This window comes from Seriola dumerili, unplaced genomic scaffold (assembly GCF_002260705.1).
Source record: "Seriola dumerili isolate Sdu_G_001 unplaced genomic scaffold, Sdu_1.0 BDQW01000068.1, whole genome shotgun sequence".
Taxonomy (NCBI): Eukaryota; Metazoa; Chordata; class Actinopteri; order Carangiformes; family Carangidae; genus Seriola; species Seriola dumerili.
The window spans coordinates 8,590,666-8,605,326 of NW_019174323.1; the positions used below are offsets into that span (position 1 = coordinate 8,590,666).

At 41.3% G+C, this 14,661-nt stretch overlaps 1 protein-coding gene across 4 annotated transcripts in view; it reads right to left on the reverse strand.

The window, feature by feature from the left end:
- The window catches only part of LOC111220207 (adenosine kinase-like), a 108,648-nt gene that overhangs the window by 93,598 nt on the left and 389 nt on the right, over positions 1-14,661 (reverse strand). For 3 of the 4 annotated variants that reach the window (XM_022743215.1, XM_022743213.1, XM_022743216.1), the window contains exons 2-3: positions 11,768-11,842; positions 11,606-11,659 (exon numbers count right to left, since the gene is read on the reverse strand). In XM_022743215.1, coding sequence (XP_022598936.1) covers positions 11,606-11,659; positions 11,768-11,842 — 129 coding nt within the window. Of the gene's footprint in view, positions 1-11,605; positions 11,660-11,767; positions 11,843-12,585; positions 12,668-14,661 lie in introns of those variants that run through there. The other variant, XM_022743214.1, reaches the window with a different exon arrangement.

The window sequence follows — 14,661 nt, forward strand, 5'->3', positions numbered from 1 at the left end:
AAGCAAGATGAGCAGTGAAAGTCATTTCTGAGGAACCTGAACTGCTTCCTCAAAGGGATGCGTGAAATAAAAGAAACTATTCATCTTTCACTTTGTAGAGATGGGCCACTATTTTGTATTTCATAAGTGATGTTTTCAGGGCAATTAGAGAAATAGGTTTTACAATTTACTCATATTTCTCATAGCCAGATAACTTGTTTAGGGAAAGGCCATATTTTATTAAATGTTTCATGTCTCAACCATACAGCAAAGTTTAGAAATGACTGTAAGAGACTAAACACAGTGAGTCAAGAAAACAGACATGACACTGGGGAATGGGGAGTAAACAATTGCTGAGTTTTCAAACAGAAACCACAGGAACACTCTTGGGTCTACAGTGAAATACTGAAGGCAGTTGTATCATTTTTGTATTTTCCCATCATACTGCCATTTCAAACATCAATAGCTTCAATGCATATGCGTAACGTGATCCAAAGCTGGGCTATGCAGTGAGATAGAGTCTTTATCTGGGGAGCTGCGAACATGAATAATGTGTATTCGCCACGTCGTTCACACAAACAGTCTCCCAGGGGGCTGGCTATATAAACGTGTCCACTCTGCTAAGGAAATTGACCTAACTGCAGTCAAGATGATTCGACACATTAGGAGGTCCTTGGCTTTTTTTTTTTCCCCAGCTTTAAATTGAAGACTGTCCATTTGCAAGTGTGTTTACATCTGGGGGGGAAAAAAAAATCCAATGACATGGTAAATAGTTCAAGGTGCACCATACCATTCCTACTGGCGTTATGTGTAATTCCACCCTTAAATTAACTGAGTAAGAGGGGTTGTTGAGAAAATGCTTGAGTGTAATCCCATGGGGCGCTGGTTATGTAAAGGCTCTGCTACACAGTGCCAATGCACTCCCTTTTTAGGATTACAAAAACATTTTCAGGGGAGGTCAAAGGTTGCATGTTTAGGGTTAGAATACTTGAGTTTTAAGACTGAACGTCTGCTGTATGTACACTCGCTGCAGACAAGAGTAATCTGTATGCAAAGTGCATCATGGCTTACCAACATGTCAGCCAGAGGTGTTTAATACTTGAGCACAACCTGGTTTAACTAGGCATGGCCGAATTTTGAGCGAGTGTGAAAGTAACCTTTACTGCTTCAAAGAAAGTCTGCATATCATGTCTCAAGGCAAGGGGTCTACCCAGGGCAGAATGTTCCTAATAAAGAAAAAAAACTTTCCATGCAAGTGGAAAATATGCTAACCGGGAAAAAACTCCTTCCTGAGACACCTGTTATGACTCCTTGACAAAGGAAGAATTTGAGCACTGTGGGTGTTTATAACATGAAGGCAGCCGAGGGACTCCAGAACCCATTTCAAATAGACACACAGCTACTGAGGATTTCAGCTTTTTTTTTTTTTTCTTCCCTAGAAGTATTTGCTCCACCTTTCATTGCAGACAGCATGGGGCCCTGCTCCTGGACGCCTCGAAAATCCCATCCGAAAAGGAGCAGCTGCCTCGAGACCTTTACACCCTCAAACATCATGTGATCCCATAGTAGTGACACCGTAAACGGCCCCCTTGGCCATTTAGGGAGAGAAAATCCCTTTCCATCTACTGCAGTCTAAGCTCACTCAGTGATGGGAGGGAGCAGAGAAAAAGAAATTGTTTTGAACAAAATGTCCTCAGCCAGTAACCTCTGCTTTTAAAACCCGCTGGTGTTGTTCAGTGGAAGAGCAATTCCAACTATGCCATGCATTCCGCTAATGTATGGATAGTCTGCGTTATATAACATGTGCTTTACAAGAGACTGCCCCTGACACTCTGGTTAAATACCACTCTTAACTAAAGGCACTGTGTTATTTTTCAATTTCATACCTTCCAATTTGAGACTAATGGAGGCACTTATTTATTCAGCTTAAATCAAATCATATTCAAATTAGGGGAATTAGGCTACTGAATGCAATATTTGTATTCAGAGGATATGAGAGTCCTCCTCAAAAACTAATACCTCTATATCTCCCCGGCTTAACACATTCAAATTGTTAGGGCAGATCACACAAGTCAGGAACAACGTGTTGTTTACATTCCTGGAGATGGAGCCCCCACCGTTGATTCCCATCAAGAGAAACATGAGAGCTTCCAAAGTACTACGAGAGTTCTCTGCCCCGAGTGACTCATGAGTTCCTCTCTCACCTCCCCAAAAAACAAGCCAAGTAGATTATTTACATGAGGCAATAATTCAAGATTTGCTTCTCTAAGTCTCTTACATGGAGGGCAAGGCGAGCCCATTTACCCAATCCCTCTTCATTCGCCTTTGATGTTAGCCTATCTCGATAAGACCGGATGAGTGCCCTAAAATCCCCGTCGAGTGATTTCACAGGAAGAACAAGTCTCTGTTAATCAATGGCTAGATTGGATCTGGATCCTCAGGAGTGGTCCGCCTGAAAGTCCTCCCAAGTGTTTGAGTGCACACCAGGGTAATTCATCGCTAATGATCACCACGGCACCCACTCTCCTACGCGCCATTCGTCCTTATTTAATTGCCTCGTTCACGTTTAAACAGCTTACAAATCACAAGGACAGGCAGGGAAACATGATCAAACGGCCCCTATCACTAATCAGGGGAGGGTAAGGGAAGAAGTGAGAGGACTGGGGCTTCTTTGCTGCTCTCCTTGGGGATTAGGAAGGAGGAGGGTTGTACGGGAACAGTAAATTATCTCCGCTTCAGCTCTAGCAGGCAGGTACATTTAAACAGGCAGATCCATCTTTCTCTCTCTCTGACAGAAGCAGAGAGGGGGCAATACAGCTAAAAGGCTTCGGTAATCCCAGTTTCAACACAGGCATCTGGAGTGGAGACAGGTTCCACCGCTGATTAGATTCCCCAATCAGTGTGTGCATCCTACACCAGCCTTCCTTGGTAGTCTGGAGGCAGTACAAGTCCTGATGCACAGTAATTGTTTCCATAGGTCAGGCAGAGGAAAAACAGCTCGGGGACGTGATGAAAGAGAGATGGAAAGGGTGAGGAATATTGTTGTTTTTCCCCCCAATTAAATTGTTTGTCAAACCCTTCACAAAGGGTTACGCAGTTTATCTGTTTAAAATCAATACGCTCGTCTCAGTGTGAAAGCTTGTCCCGACACAAGACAGGCCCATTAATTATTCTGTTCTGCACGCTATCGCTGGGCTGCTCAAGGTTGAGTCTTATCTTTTCTTATTTCAAATCAATAATTATCTTCTACCGTGCTCGTGCTCCCCCTCAGAAATAGATGTGCTTTTCATTCAATGCCTGTAGAGTCTCTCTCTCTCTCTCTCTCTCTCTCTCTCTGTAGCAACCGGTGAGGAACACAGAATGAATAGGACATTCTTATCAGTGGAACATTAGGGCAGGATGGGAATAGATGGCAAAGAATGAGGCGCATAAAAGTACTGAACACAAATGAGTCATGATTCAAACAGCGAGCGAGGCCTTGTTCCCGTCCTCTGACATCTTCTAATAGACTACAGTAAGGGATGAATGTTGATTTGCACAAAAGCATTACGATAATGCCATCGTTCAGGTATCTCAATCCATTTGGGTAAATCCCTATTCAGCTGAAAGAAACCTGCCTCAAGTTCCCGGCGGCAGTAACCCCCCCCCCCCCCCCCCCAAAAAAAACCCCGCCACAACTCTTTAGGGTGAGCCTTTTTACATTATAGACTGGATGCACAATTAATGACTGCACAATTACATGGTCATAATGGGTGAGTAATTGCATTAGAATGCAGAAACAACAAATGTGCATCCCTTTAATAATCGGCCGATCCAGCAGCAGCAGCAGCCCATTTGTTGGCATTAACCGTGGACTGCTGTTTGTACTTAATTAGGCTGCACTCAAGGATTAGGCGGCGGGGGCAAAATCTGGTCATGGAGGATGAGTTCATATTATTTCCTCTAAAATGTCACAGGTTTTTGGCTTCGCGCTGCAGAGGGTGGCGTTGTTTGTCACACTGTACTGTGTGCATGTGAGAGAGGGAGTGTGAGAGTGTGTATGTGTGTGTGTGTGTGTGTGTGTGTGTGTGTGTGAGGATATGAAAGAGAGAGAGAGGGACACATTGAGGGGAGAGAGTGGGAAGAGGGAGTGTGTAAGCAAGGATGGGGCTTCTGGTGTTCTCTTGAGGATTGAGATTTGAAGCCGGAGCACAAAGCCTTTGAGACATTCCCCTTATCTTGGAGGTTGATACCAGGATCTTGGTGATTCAGAGCGCTCCGTGTGAATAATTCCACCAACACCCCCTACTGCGGGGACCATATGGCCCAGTGTGAACTTTAAACACACGGGGAGTGTTGCTGCTCACCAGCGAGGCCTCCCATCTCTACCCCCGCACAGGCTAGTTGTAGAGAAATGATCAGCACAGACAGTGTACTAACTAGCCTACATGTATAAGGGCTGATGCCATCAGTGGCTTTTCCTGTGTGGCTGCTGGGGAACAAGGACAACGACTAAAAATAGCCCTGAGCATGCTTTTCTGAACTGAACATGCTGTATGTACTGGCTGAGACACCCACATTTTAATTATAAAATGCTCTTTAAAAGGGGGAGTTGGAAGGAGGGGGGGAGGGGGGGGGGGACGCCCACATGCACAGAGATGTGGATTATGTTTGTTCCACTCCCTTTGACTTGTGATGTTTCCTTCTGGCACCACCTGCTGGCAGCCACCTTCAACAAGAGAGAGGCATTTGCAGCTCCAGCGAGGCCGAGCCTTAATTATGATTGCATCAGCCATCTCTCATGATGCAGCATGTATGCTTTAAATGCAGAGCGATCACCCTGCATCACAGCACGTTCCCCTATTTCATCAAAAAAAACAAAAAAAAAACTGCAGAGCAAGATATTATTATTTTTTTCCTTTGAATGATTTGAAAAGTTTTCTTGTTTTATAATTCAAAAGGTCTAGATCCACATTTCTTACAGTTGAGTACAGCTCTGGTGAGCATGTCAGATTTATGCAAGCGCCCCAGATGGTTGGATTCATGCGTATCAATAAAACATCAACAGCAGCGCGGTTGGCGGCTGAACATGTTTCTGATGTCTCAATTACCAGTTGAGTGCCATTAATCTCTGCTCTCTCTCTTTGGCTCAGAGGTCGGCTGATGGATGCAGGCCCGTGACCTTTGCCCTCAGCGGCTGTGGGAGCCGGTTGTTCTGACCCCCAGCGGGCCGTCGGAGGTGAGTTTAAGTACTGTAGTACAGCTCTCAGCCTCAGCAACAGACAAGGGAGCTGGGAAAAAAAAAAAAAAAAAAAAAAAAAAGGGGGGGGGGTAGTAATGTGTCTACACACTCAGTCAAGCATGAGTGCATCCAGTGAAGTGGCACCATGGCAAGCACATGCAGCTTCTGCACACATGCTTGCATGTGGGCACAAACACAAACACACACACACACACACACACACACACAGACACACACACAGACACACAGACACACAGACACAGACACACACACACACACACACACACACACACACACACACACACACACACACACACACACACACACACACACACACAGGGAGGAGTGTTTCTCCTCCTGACACACCAGGATAGCTCTGCTGGGGGTTTCTAGCACTCACGATTCACTTCGTTATATATTAAAAACATAGAAATAATAAAAATAAATAAGAAAAAGAAGGGCAGAGTCAAGTGTGTTTACAGAGCAGAATCTATCACACACACACCCAGGAGCCAGAGTGTTTAGCATGTACTCAGTGAGAGAGGCCTTTGTTGTTTTCCTCCCAGTAAGCAGATTGAGCTGCACGGCAGCAGCAGGGGTGTGTAAGATGTACACAGACAGCAGGGTGTGTGAGTGGAGAGGCACCTCCACTGATCTCCTGTGTCGTGTGATGATGTGTGTGTGATGTGTGTCTCAATCCAGCGCTGATCCCCCTGAGTCAGCCCTGTCAGTGATATGAGCCTCCCACCCTCTCTCTCCTCTCTCCTCTCTCTCTCTCTCTCTCCCTCTTTCTCTCTCTCCTTCGCCATCCGGAATGCTAATAACAGCCAGCCACTAACGCTGCAGCCCTGAATTATTCATGCAGCAGAGGGTCACACGGCATAATGAGGAGTTTACTCTCATTCTGGATGCGATTGTGACGCTGCTAATCTGCATTTAGCACAGAGAAAGAGAGAAAAGGAGGGAGGGATGGGGGGGGGGTAGAGAGAGGGAGAGGGAGGAGGAGGAGGATGAGCACTGATGAACTTAATTGCTGTGAGCAAACAACCTCTGAAAAGAGTCACGCCATCATCCAGAGATGAGAAAGTAAACAATTAATTATCATTGGACAGAGGGAGTCATAAAACAAATGTTTGAACGAGAGTAATATTCAGGAGCCAGCTGATGTTTTTTTTTCTCTCCTCAGAGGTGACAATACACTTACAATAACAATGACTCACTCATTTGACACTAATAATCATTTGCTCTAATATGATATGGTTAGCAAACCCAAGAGGGTTTGTGTGGATGGGATATTATGAAATGCTGCGCATTCTAAAAAAACCTGTAATGCCTAGTTATCCTGAAATAAAATGTCTATTTGCCCACATTATAATCTCCTGCAGAAAGAGGCGTGTTTTCATTATGTTGACATGTTGTTTCCTATGGAGACTCCTTCAGAGACAAACAGCAGGCTACTGTTGCCCCCTGGTGGCCCTGAAAGGTACACACTCCCTTTACTGCTACTCAAAACTGACCAGAGAAATTCACTCCTGAGAAAAGCGAAAAAGTCCAAATAAAATATCAACCAAGTGCTAACAACGTATATGTTTTAAAGGCCTATTATCAAAAATACAACAGAATAAAGTAAAAGAGAAAATACTGGTGAGTACCACAACTTTAAATAGAATATACCATGATCTTATTTGTCTGATCATGTGGAATAAGACAATATGTACTCCTGAATCTTAAAAAAAAAAAGTCATTACAAATCCCCCAGCTTGCACAATCCAGACTTATTTCACTTCAGTATTTCAAGCCACATGATGGCAGCAGTGACTACAAAAAGTGACAATATTACAACACTACATGTCTAAGCAAGCAAAAAGGAGGTTACAGACAGTGCTTTGGTTAATTGGTTCACTCTCATACACTAATTTCGATACATTTGTGGCCTCCTCTGAAAAAAACCAACATCCTGTGAAAACAACGCTTTCAACTGCAGCTCACCAACTTAACAAAAGGTAATAGTTATAATAATAAAATTCAAAATAAAAGCACTTACAGTACAACACCTAGGTGTTTTAACGCAACATGACTCACCAACCTCTACACTGGAGACTTTGTATAGCCTAATATACAAGTATTGAGGAGCAGCAGCCTTATATGGACACAAGAGTGATGAGGTCATGGGTATGTGATTCTAGCAGTGCGTGAGATTAAACTGCATGATTTATGAACTGAATTTGGATGGACGTAGCATTTTAGCCTATATTGGATACTTGATACATGGGGAGGGAGAGAGAGAAAGAGAAAGAGAAAGAGAGAGAGAATGTTATGAAATGCAACAAACATATGAGGCCGGAAACGAACCAGGGACATTGCGGTTATATGGTATGTGCCTGAACCACTAGGCAACCAGGACACCCAGGAAGTTTATGTTTATTCAGCAGAGCAGATCCTGCCTTAGTTTTCATCAAGAGGATAAGGCTGAAGAACTGTCTGATTGTCAACAAAAAAACAAGATCAACTTTGTGTTAGTCTCTCAGCACTTTCTGATTTCCCTACCCTGGCTGAGGAGGTCAACCCATAATGTAAATCTACAGTATTGATTCACTTTTTTAAAAAGGCTCAGAAACGTCCTTAAACAGCTGAGCACTGCAGTTTTGACTCAAACAGGAGCAGGATGTGTATGTGGGATTGATCCAAAATAAACTACAATACCCATGTGTAGCTATCATAATGAAAGAATATGTCCCCCAGTGCAAAGCAGTGGCTCAGTTATGTTTTAACTAGTTTTTGAACAACAGTTGAGCTCTATGGCTGTATCTCTTGATTATTACTTCAATTTCCTAATCAATAAAGCAAAAAATGATTGTTTTAATTATCTATTAATCTCATGTTTATTTACTCAGTTAAAAATGTAAGGAAATGCTGAAAAACATCTGTCACAATTTCACAGAATCCCAGTTGATGTCTTTAAACTTCTTGTTTTGTTTGACCCACGGTACAAAACTCAAAGATATTCAATTTACCATCATCATTTAGTGAGAAAACCAGCGATTGTAATTGTTACTATTATTATTAATTATTTTTCGATGATCAATTAATGGCTTTATTAATCAATTTATAATGATATGAGAAAGCGGCAAGAAGCAAATCCTCATCTTTGAGAATCATGTGACCAGCGGATGTTTGGCACTTTTGTTCAATAAATGACAAACAATTCATTATCAAAACTGCTAAACTGACGTCACTGACATCATTTTGTGTTCGACTTATCAACACTTTCAGCTCTAGTTTAAAGCCGAGTGAAAAGGCATCAAAAGTCGCAGCTGAGACTTATTGAAGAAAAAAAAAAAACATTAAGTCCCCAGCCAGTACTAACAGAGATGTTGATGGTTTCTACTGTACAACAGGCAATTTCTCAGCCACAACAGGATTATATGGCTCTGCTGTGACTAGATAATTGAATTAAGGCATGGCCACAGTGCACTGCATCCAATGATCTCTCTCCCACCAGGGTGATGGGGGAAAGAAATGAATCATGTTACACACACTGTAGATTCAGAAGCACAACAATAGTGTTAGCTGACTAGCCTTGTAAGTCTACTGTGGCCTTTTTAGTGATGATGTTATTTGTCACAGCACTTCGGCCAAGTTCTTCTTCATCCATGGCCCAGTGACCTTGTGGATGACCTCTTTTCACTTTACACGTAAAAATTTTTTGGGGTGTCACTGACACATCATTAAGAACTCTGCGGCTCGTATCTCAGCATGGAAAAGCTACAGATCTTCATACTGTACTGCAATAATAATATCAACAGATAATGAGATAAAAAAAAAAAAAAAACACATGTACATTTAGATGTAAATTGATAGACATGATGGTGAGTATGCTGCTGTGTGTGTGTGGTATTGGAGGGGACATGCATTGAAATGCATTGTGCTGGGAATTAACCACCAAAGCCGCATGTTAATCCTGCCCTGACCTTGTGCAGAATGTGGAGGGAACGGTGTCTGCGGGGCTAAAGATAACACCGCTGCCTTTGTGCTGGAGGAGAACAACACTGCTGATGATGCTGCTTTGTGCCGCTGCTGCCGCCCAAGGTCACATGTGTCCCTTTGTCAAGTAACAAGACCTGACAAGGTAGCCTATTGTAAGGTACAGACGATCTGATGCACTGATCTGTCTCTATGCATCACTCGAGTGCGTTTTGCGATTTTACAATTACTGCACTGTGATTTCCTTAGAATCGATACACGAGGCACCACAACTGAATTCATTCCTTCTCAGGCTGGAAATAGTTCAATGGACGTGAACGCTCCTAAAATCATTTATCAGAGCACAAACCTTCACTGAGGCTGCTTAATTCTCTAACACAGTCATTTCAATAAGAGAAAATGATTAATCTGAACCTGCATCCTGATCTGCATCAAACTACGAGCAATGACAGAAAACCATCGGATAGCGTGTCAGATTTTTTCTTTTAAGTGAGCATATTCTCAAGAAAATCTGAAGACTTTCAAAGTTATGTAATGAATTTAAAAGCTATAACACATTTTATTTCACAGTTCAATCAATAAAGAAATATTAGTTACAATAGCTATGAACAAGAACACTTGACTCTATCTATCTATCTATCTATCTATCTATCTGTTACTGTTATGACTATTTTCTACAGTAGCTTAAGAAATAATTTCATACAAAGAAAACAATTCTGGTGTTATGCCATTGTAAATCCCAGTTGATGCAGTGACTGGGGACTGGGCCGCTGCCACTGACTCAAAGTTGCATGACGTGGCCAGAGGGTCATGGTCTCAATCTGTAGACCGGCAGGATGAACTTTGGTTTAGAAGAACTAAAAAGTACCACTTGCTCCTCCCTCAACACCACTGCATAAGTGACCTCCAACCCCCACAGAGACCATCAGATACGAGTATGGTTATCATACATCGAACAGATATGACTGGTTGGACTGGGCAGCTTTGAGGTGTAAATGTGTGAGCGTGGAACAATGAATCCCTGTAAAAGAGCATTTGTGCTCAACGGATCCACCATTGAATAATGCATGTAGTATCTGTTAAGGTCCATCATGAGCAAATTGGATGAGTCATGAGTGAGTCAGCACAGAGACAGTTATGTCATGATAAAGCTTTTAAGCAATAACTTAACTGCCAGACTACTCAGCAGGACCCCTTCACATTTCATTGATATCTGGTGTAACTTTGGGCCATACACCAAGAAACTATTTGTTTTTGGTGAAAAGCTGAACCCAGGATTTTTTCGGAAACGCTTTTGGCGTATGGTATACATTTGCATATTTTTCTATTTCATTATGAACTACTGCACTCAGCTGGTTGAAAAAGCTTCTCCCTAGATAATAGGGTGGATATCTCAAAAAGAGTTTCAGTCTGGTGTGGGATGTACCAAATAACATTCATGGATTTCTAAACTGCTCAGACTAGCTACTGTTAAAACAATGTGTTGCTGTGTACAGGAGCTATGGCAGTTTCAAGCTCCAGAGAGTTGTTTTTTTTTTTTTTTTTTTTTTTTTTTTACCATCAAAGTATATCATGATTTTCAAACATTCTCACACTCATTTAGAATAGGCAAGCATATAACAAATATTTACATATTGTACCCCAAATTTAGAAGATCTGATTTACTTTTGAATATGAAACTTCAAAAGAAAACTCAAAAACGCCTCCCTCACACCCTCACCTTACTTACAGATGGTGTACTTTTTATGTTTGCGCTAAGATTAACACAGACAAATTCCCTGAGAGGACACCATCTGCGCTCTATCAAACAAAGGAAGTAGGATGTTGTGAGGTCAGTCAGTCATCAAGGCTTGGTCCTGTTTCAGTGTTAGTCTTTTTGTTGGTTACAGTCTTTGTTTACCTTCAGGTGCATTTTAAGAGTGAGGCGCTACGTTCAGCTACACACAACCATGTTTTCGAGGAAAGGCTATAGTATTACTGTTTGGCATCTGCTTGAAATATGAAGGAGGGAAGGAGGGAGGGAAGGAGGGATGGAGGGTGGGAGGGAGGGTCTGGAAAAGGAACCTGCATGCTTAGCAAAACCTGAGCCTAGAGTAAATTAATAATTGTTATTTAAATACCTAGTGTAGCATGCAGTTAAAATATCTTTGTGGATCTGCTAAAGCAGTGGTAAATCCAGAGATATCTTGGTGTAGTTTGGCACAAATTCAGTAAAAGGAAATATGTGGGCTTGTCAAGTTCTGGGGGTCCCAGTTACAGAGGTCTGATTTATGACTTGGCTATTTTAAGCACAGCTTACTGTGTCAAGATGGTAGTAGTGGGTATAAATGACCAGTGTAGCCCATATTTGGTTCCACGTAAATTTAACACTTCGCGTTACACTACTGAAGCATGTGGTGTTCCAGTGGAGATCTGACTCACAAGGCTTTGTGTTTGTCTTCGGCGAGGATCTGGTCGTTAGGTTTCAGTCCAAACCTTTTAGGGAAGAATAAGAAAAAAATGAATACCATGACTGTGGTTTGGTCAGATAAGACACAGAAATACAAAGATCTCAGCAGGAATAAATGACCTGCTTAGACTTACTTGTCAAGGAAGTCTTTGTCCACAACAGCTGAAATGTCGAGCAAAGGATTTCCCATCCCAAAAAGCGTGTTTTCACTGTGGGGAGACAGAAACATATTGTATCATTCAGACTCCCACTCACCAGACGAAACAATTGATCTGCTGTGATACAAACAATCATCTGTTTATGATTTGCTGGATTAAATCACTGAGACTTTGATGAGAGATGATCCCATGTTTCACCGATGGCTCTTTTACCAAAATATGATTCAACACATGAGAAAGTAAAGCAACAAAAACACGAACGACGAACATGTACATGAGTTCCTGACAAAACTCATGAATGCATTGTTATGACTGGTGGCAGTGATTAGAAATAATAAGAAAAAGCAGTCACTTCAGCACATTGGATTACCATTTACTGAACATCTTATATACAGGCATGTGCTGCTTGTGTGTCATTCACACACAAGCAGCCCCCCCCCCCCATGACCAATTCAAGCAGAAAAGATATGCAAGATATGATAGTGGTCAAAGTCTACTCCTGACAAGTCTTCATGACAGGTTACCCAACTTTCAGAAAACACAGGACACACACACAGTGACTTTCTTGTTCAGATCTCTATGAGTAATAACTTTTACATCATCTATAATGGAAAAGATGTCAAGGAAGATGCAGAGTCACTGGAGCCATCCCAATTTAATACATCCCTAAAAGCCTGGCATCAGTGTTTCCCATCAACCCACTGAAAGACTGACAGAACTGTACATAATGAAAAAGACGACCTTAAAAGCAGAATTGTTCCCTGTGGAAACAGTGGCCAACATCTGGCTCTTACCTTGCAGTTGGCATGATGTCAGAAAACCGAGCAGCCTAACCTGATGATTAAATGACCAAAGGCTTCCTCCTCTCTGTCAAAGCAACGTGCTTTTGACTACAGGAACTGAGGCTGCACTTTGGACAACACTGACTGGTTGCTGGAGGAAGCGGGCGGGACTTTGTCACTTCTAGGTCTATGATTGGCTACACATGTTCCAAATATTGTAAAGCTTTCTATGCTGCGTTTGAGAGCAATGGGAAAGAAGCTCTACACATGCCGTATTTGCACATGAACTGCAACTGCATATATTATACATAGAAAACTAATAAATTAAAATCACATATTTTGTCAACTGATCATATTAGAAAATACTGTCAAGTCATGCTTATACCAACTTTTAACAGCAGTGGAAAACATGAATAACTTAGATTTTACTGCTCTTTTACATCTGAAATATGCAATAAATTCACATTTATTCACATTCCAATAAAATCCAAATTGCAAATAATACAAAGTTTAAATCCCCATACGTTTTCAATATTATGGGTGTGAAGACACGTTTGTACTTGGAGAGCAGATTTTTCTTTCGAGTATAAGAAATAATTAAATGAAAAGATTTCATCACATCTATTTTGTGTGAAGAATTCACTCTTCAGAGACAGAACAGAGGAACGTGGTCCTTTTAGGTTATACCTTGCGGTAATTTTAAAAAGGTCAAGTTTAAACCCAAGAGTTCAGTTTTAACTTCATCTATCCACAGCACTTGTTTCCAAAATGACTCTGGTTATCCAAATGGACTAAATCTTCCTACAGGTTCCTTGCAGCCATGTTGGTGTTTTGCTTTGCCTTGCTGCCTAGGCAATCTGCAGTTTTAACTAAAGGTTTTCTGACTTCCAGTTCTTTGCTTTCATGCATGACATAATTACTGTATTGGGTCACTTTTAATGTCCCTTGCTGCAAGGACTGTATTTACTTCATTTTGACTTTTTTAAAAAAAAGATCAATAAAATATGTGAATTGCCCAGGTGTGCACAGACCATCAACTTTATTGCATAGATTTGTTGATAGAATGACATATCGCCCATTCACAAGCATCTTTGCCATTTCTTACTTGCTACAAAGATTAAAAGCATGAATACAGTATGTTACAAGGTCAAAGGCTGTGGGACCATAATACTCTCACTCACTAGACTCCCTACACTGGCTTCCTGAGAACTGAGCTAAAATTCTTGTCTGTCTTATTGTGTCTCAGAAAGACATGATAGTGTCACAAAGCTTGCAGCCAATGCTTTTATGATTTATGTGATAGCACTATAACTATCACTCTACTGACACTTTCAAGTGTTAACTTTGACCCATTTTAACTTTTTTATTTAATTTATTCGTCCCCTTCTTTCTTTAGTTCTGTTTTTTATTTTCAACCGTGTTAAATTGGGTGTAAAGATGCAGAGAATGACATTTGTCAAGAGCAATTCAAGTCTGTAAAAAACTTCCTGAGCCTTTAAACTTTAACTCACTGTCAGGGCTACAAAATTGACAATTACGTTGAAAAGAAAGTTTTCCTCATGGCAAGTGAACGCCACACTGTTCACATTATGCAAAATGTAGCTGTGTTTTTTTTTTTTCTTCCTCCAATATCAACAAGACTCCAGCTGCCTGCCAGCCCTTTAAATGTCATTGCTCTATTACAGATACCAACACGAAAACTGACATGATATTTAAACGCTGGGCTGATGTTTACATTGCAAGACATATAATACATTTTACATTAGCTGCATGATATTTCACAGACCCCAGTGAACATGTATTTACATGTTAATCGTTTAATTAAAATGCAAGCCTTCACGTGCATGACCCCTCCAATTATCAGCCTATTTACATTTGTCAAAGAGCAGTGATTTTTGAACTTCCTAGCTAAGTTTGTCTCGCGCCTGTCAAATCTATTTAGCTATTAAAAACTAAACCTTTTTCCAGCGACATCATTTTACACACAAGCTGTCATCTTACCTTATTTATATTTTTTTAAATGATTAATATAGAATGGATAAATGGACAATTCTTGCCTCCCAGTCATGTGATGATGTGATAAACCCA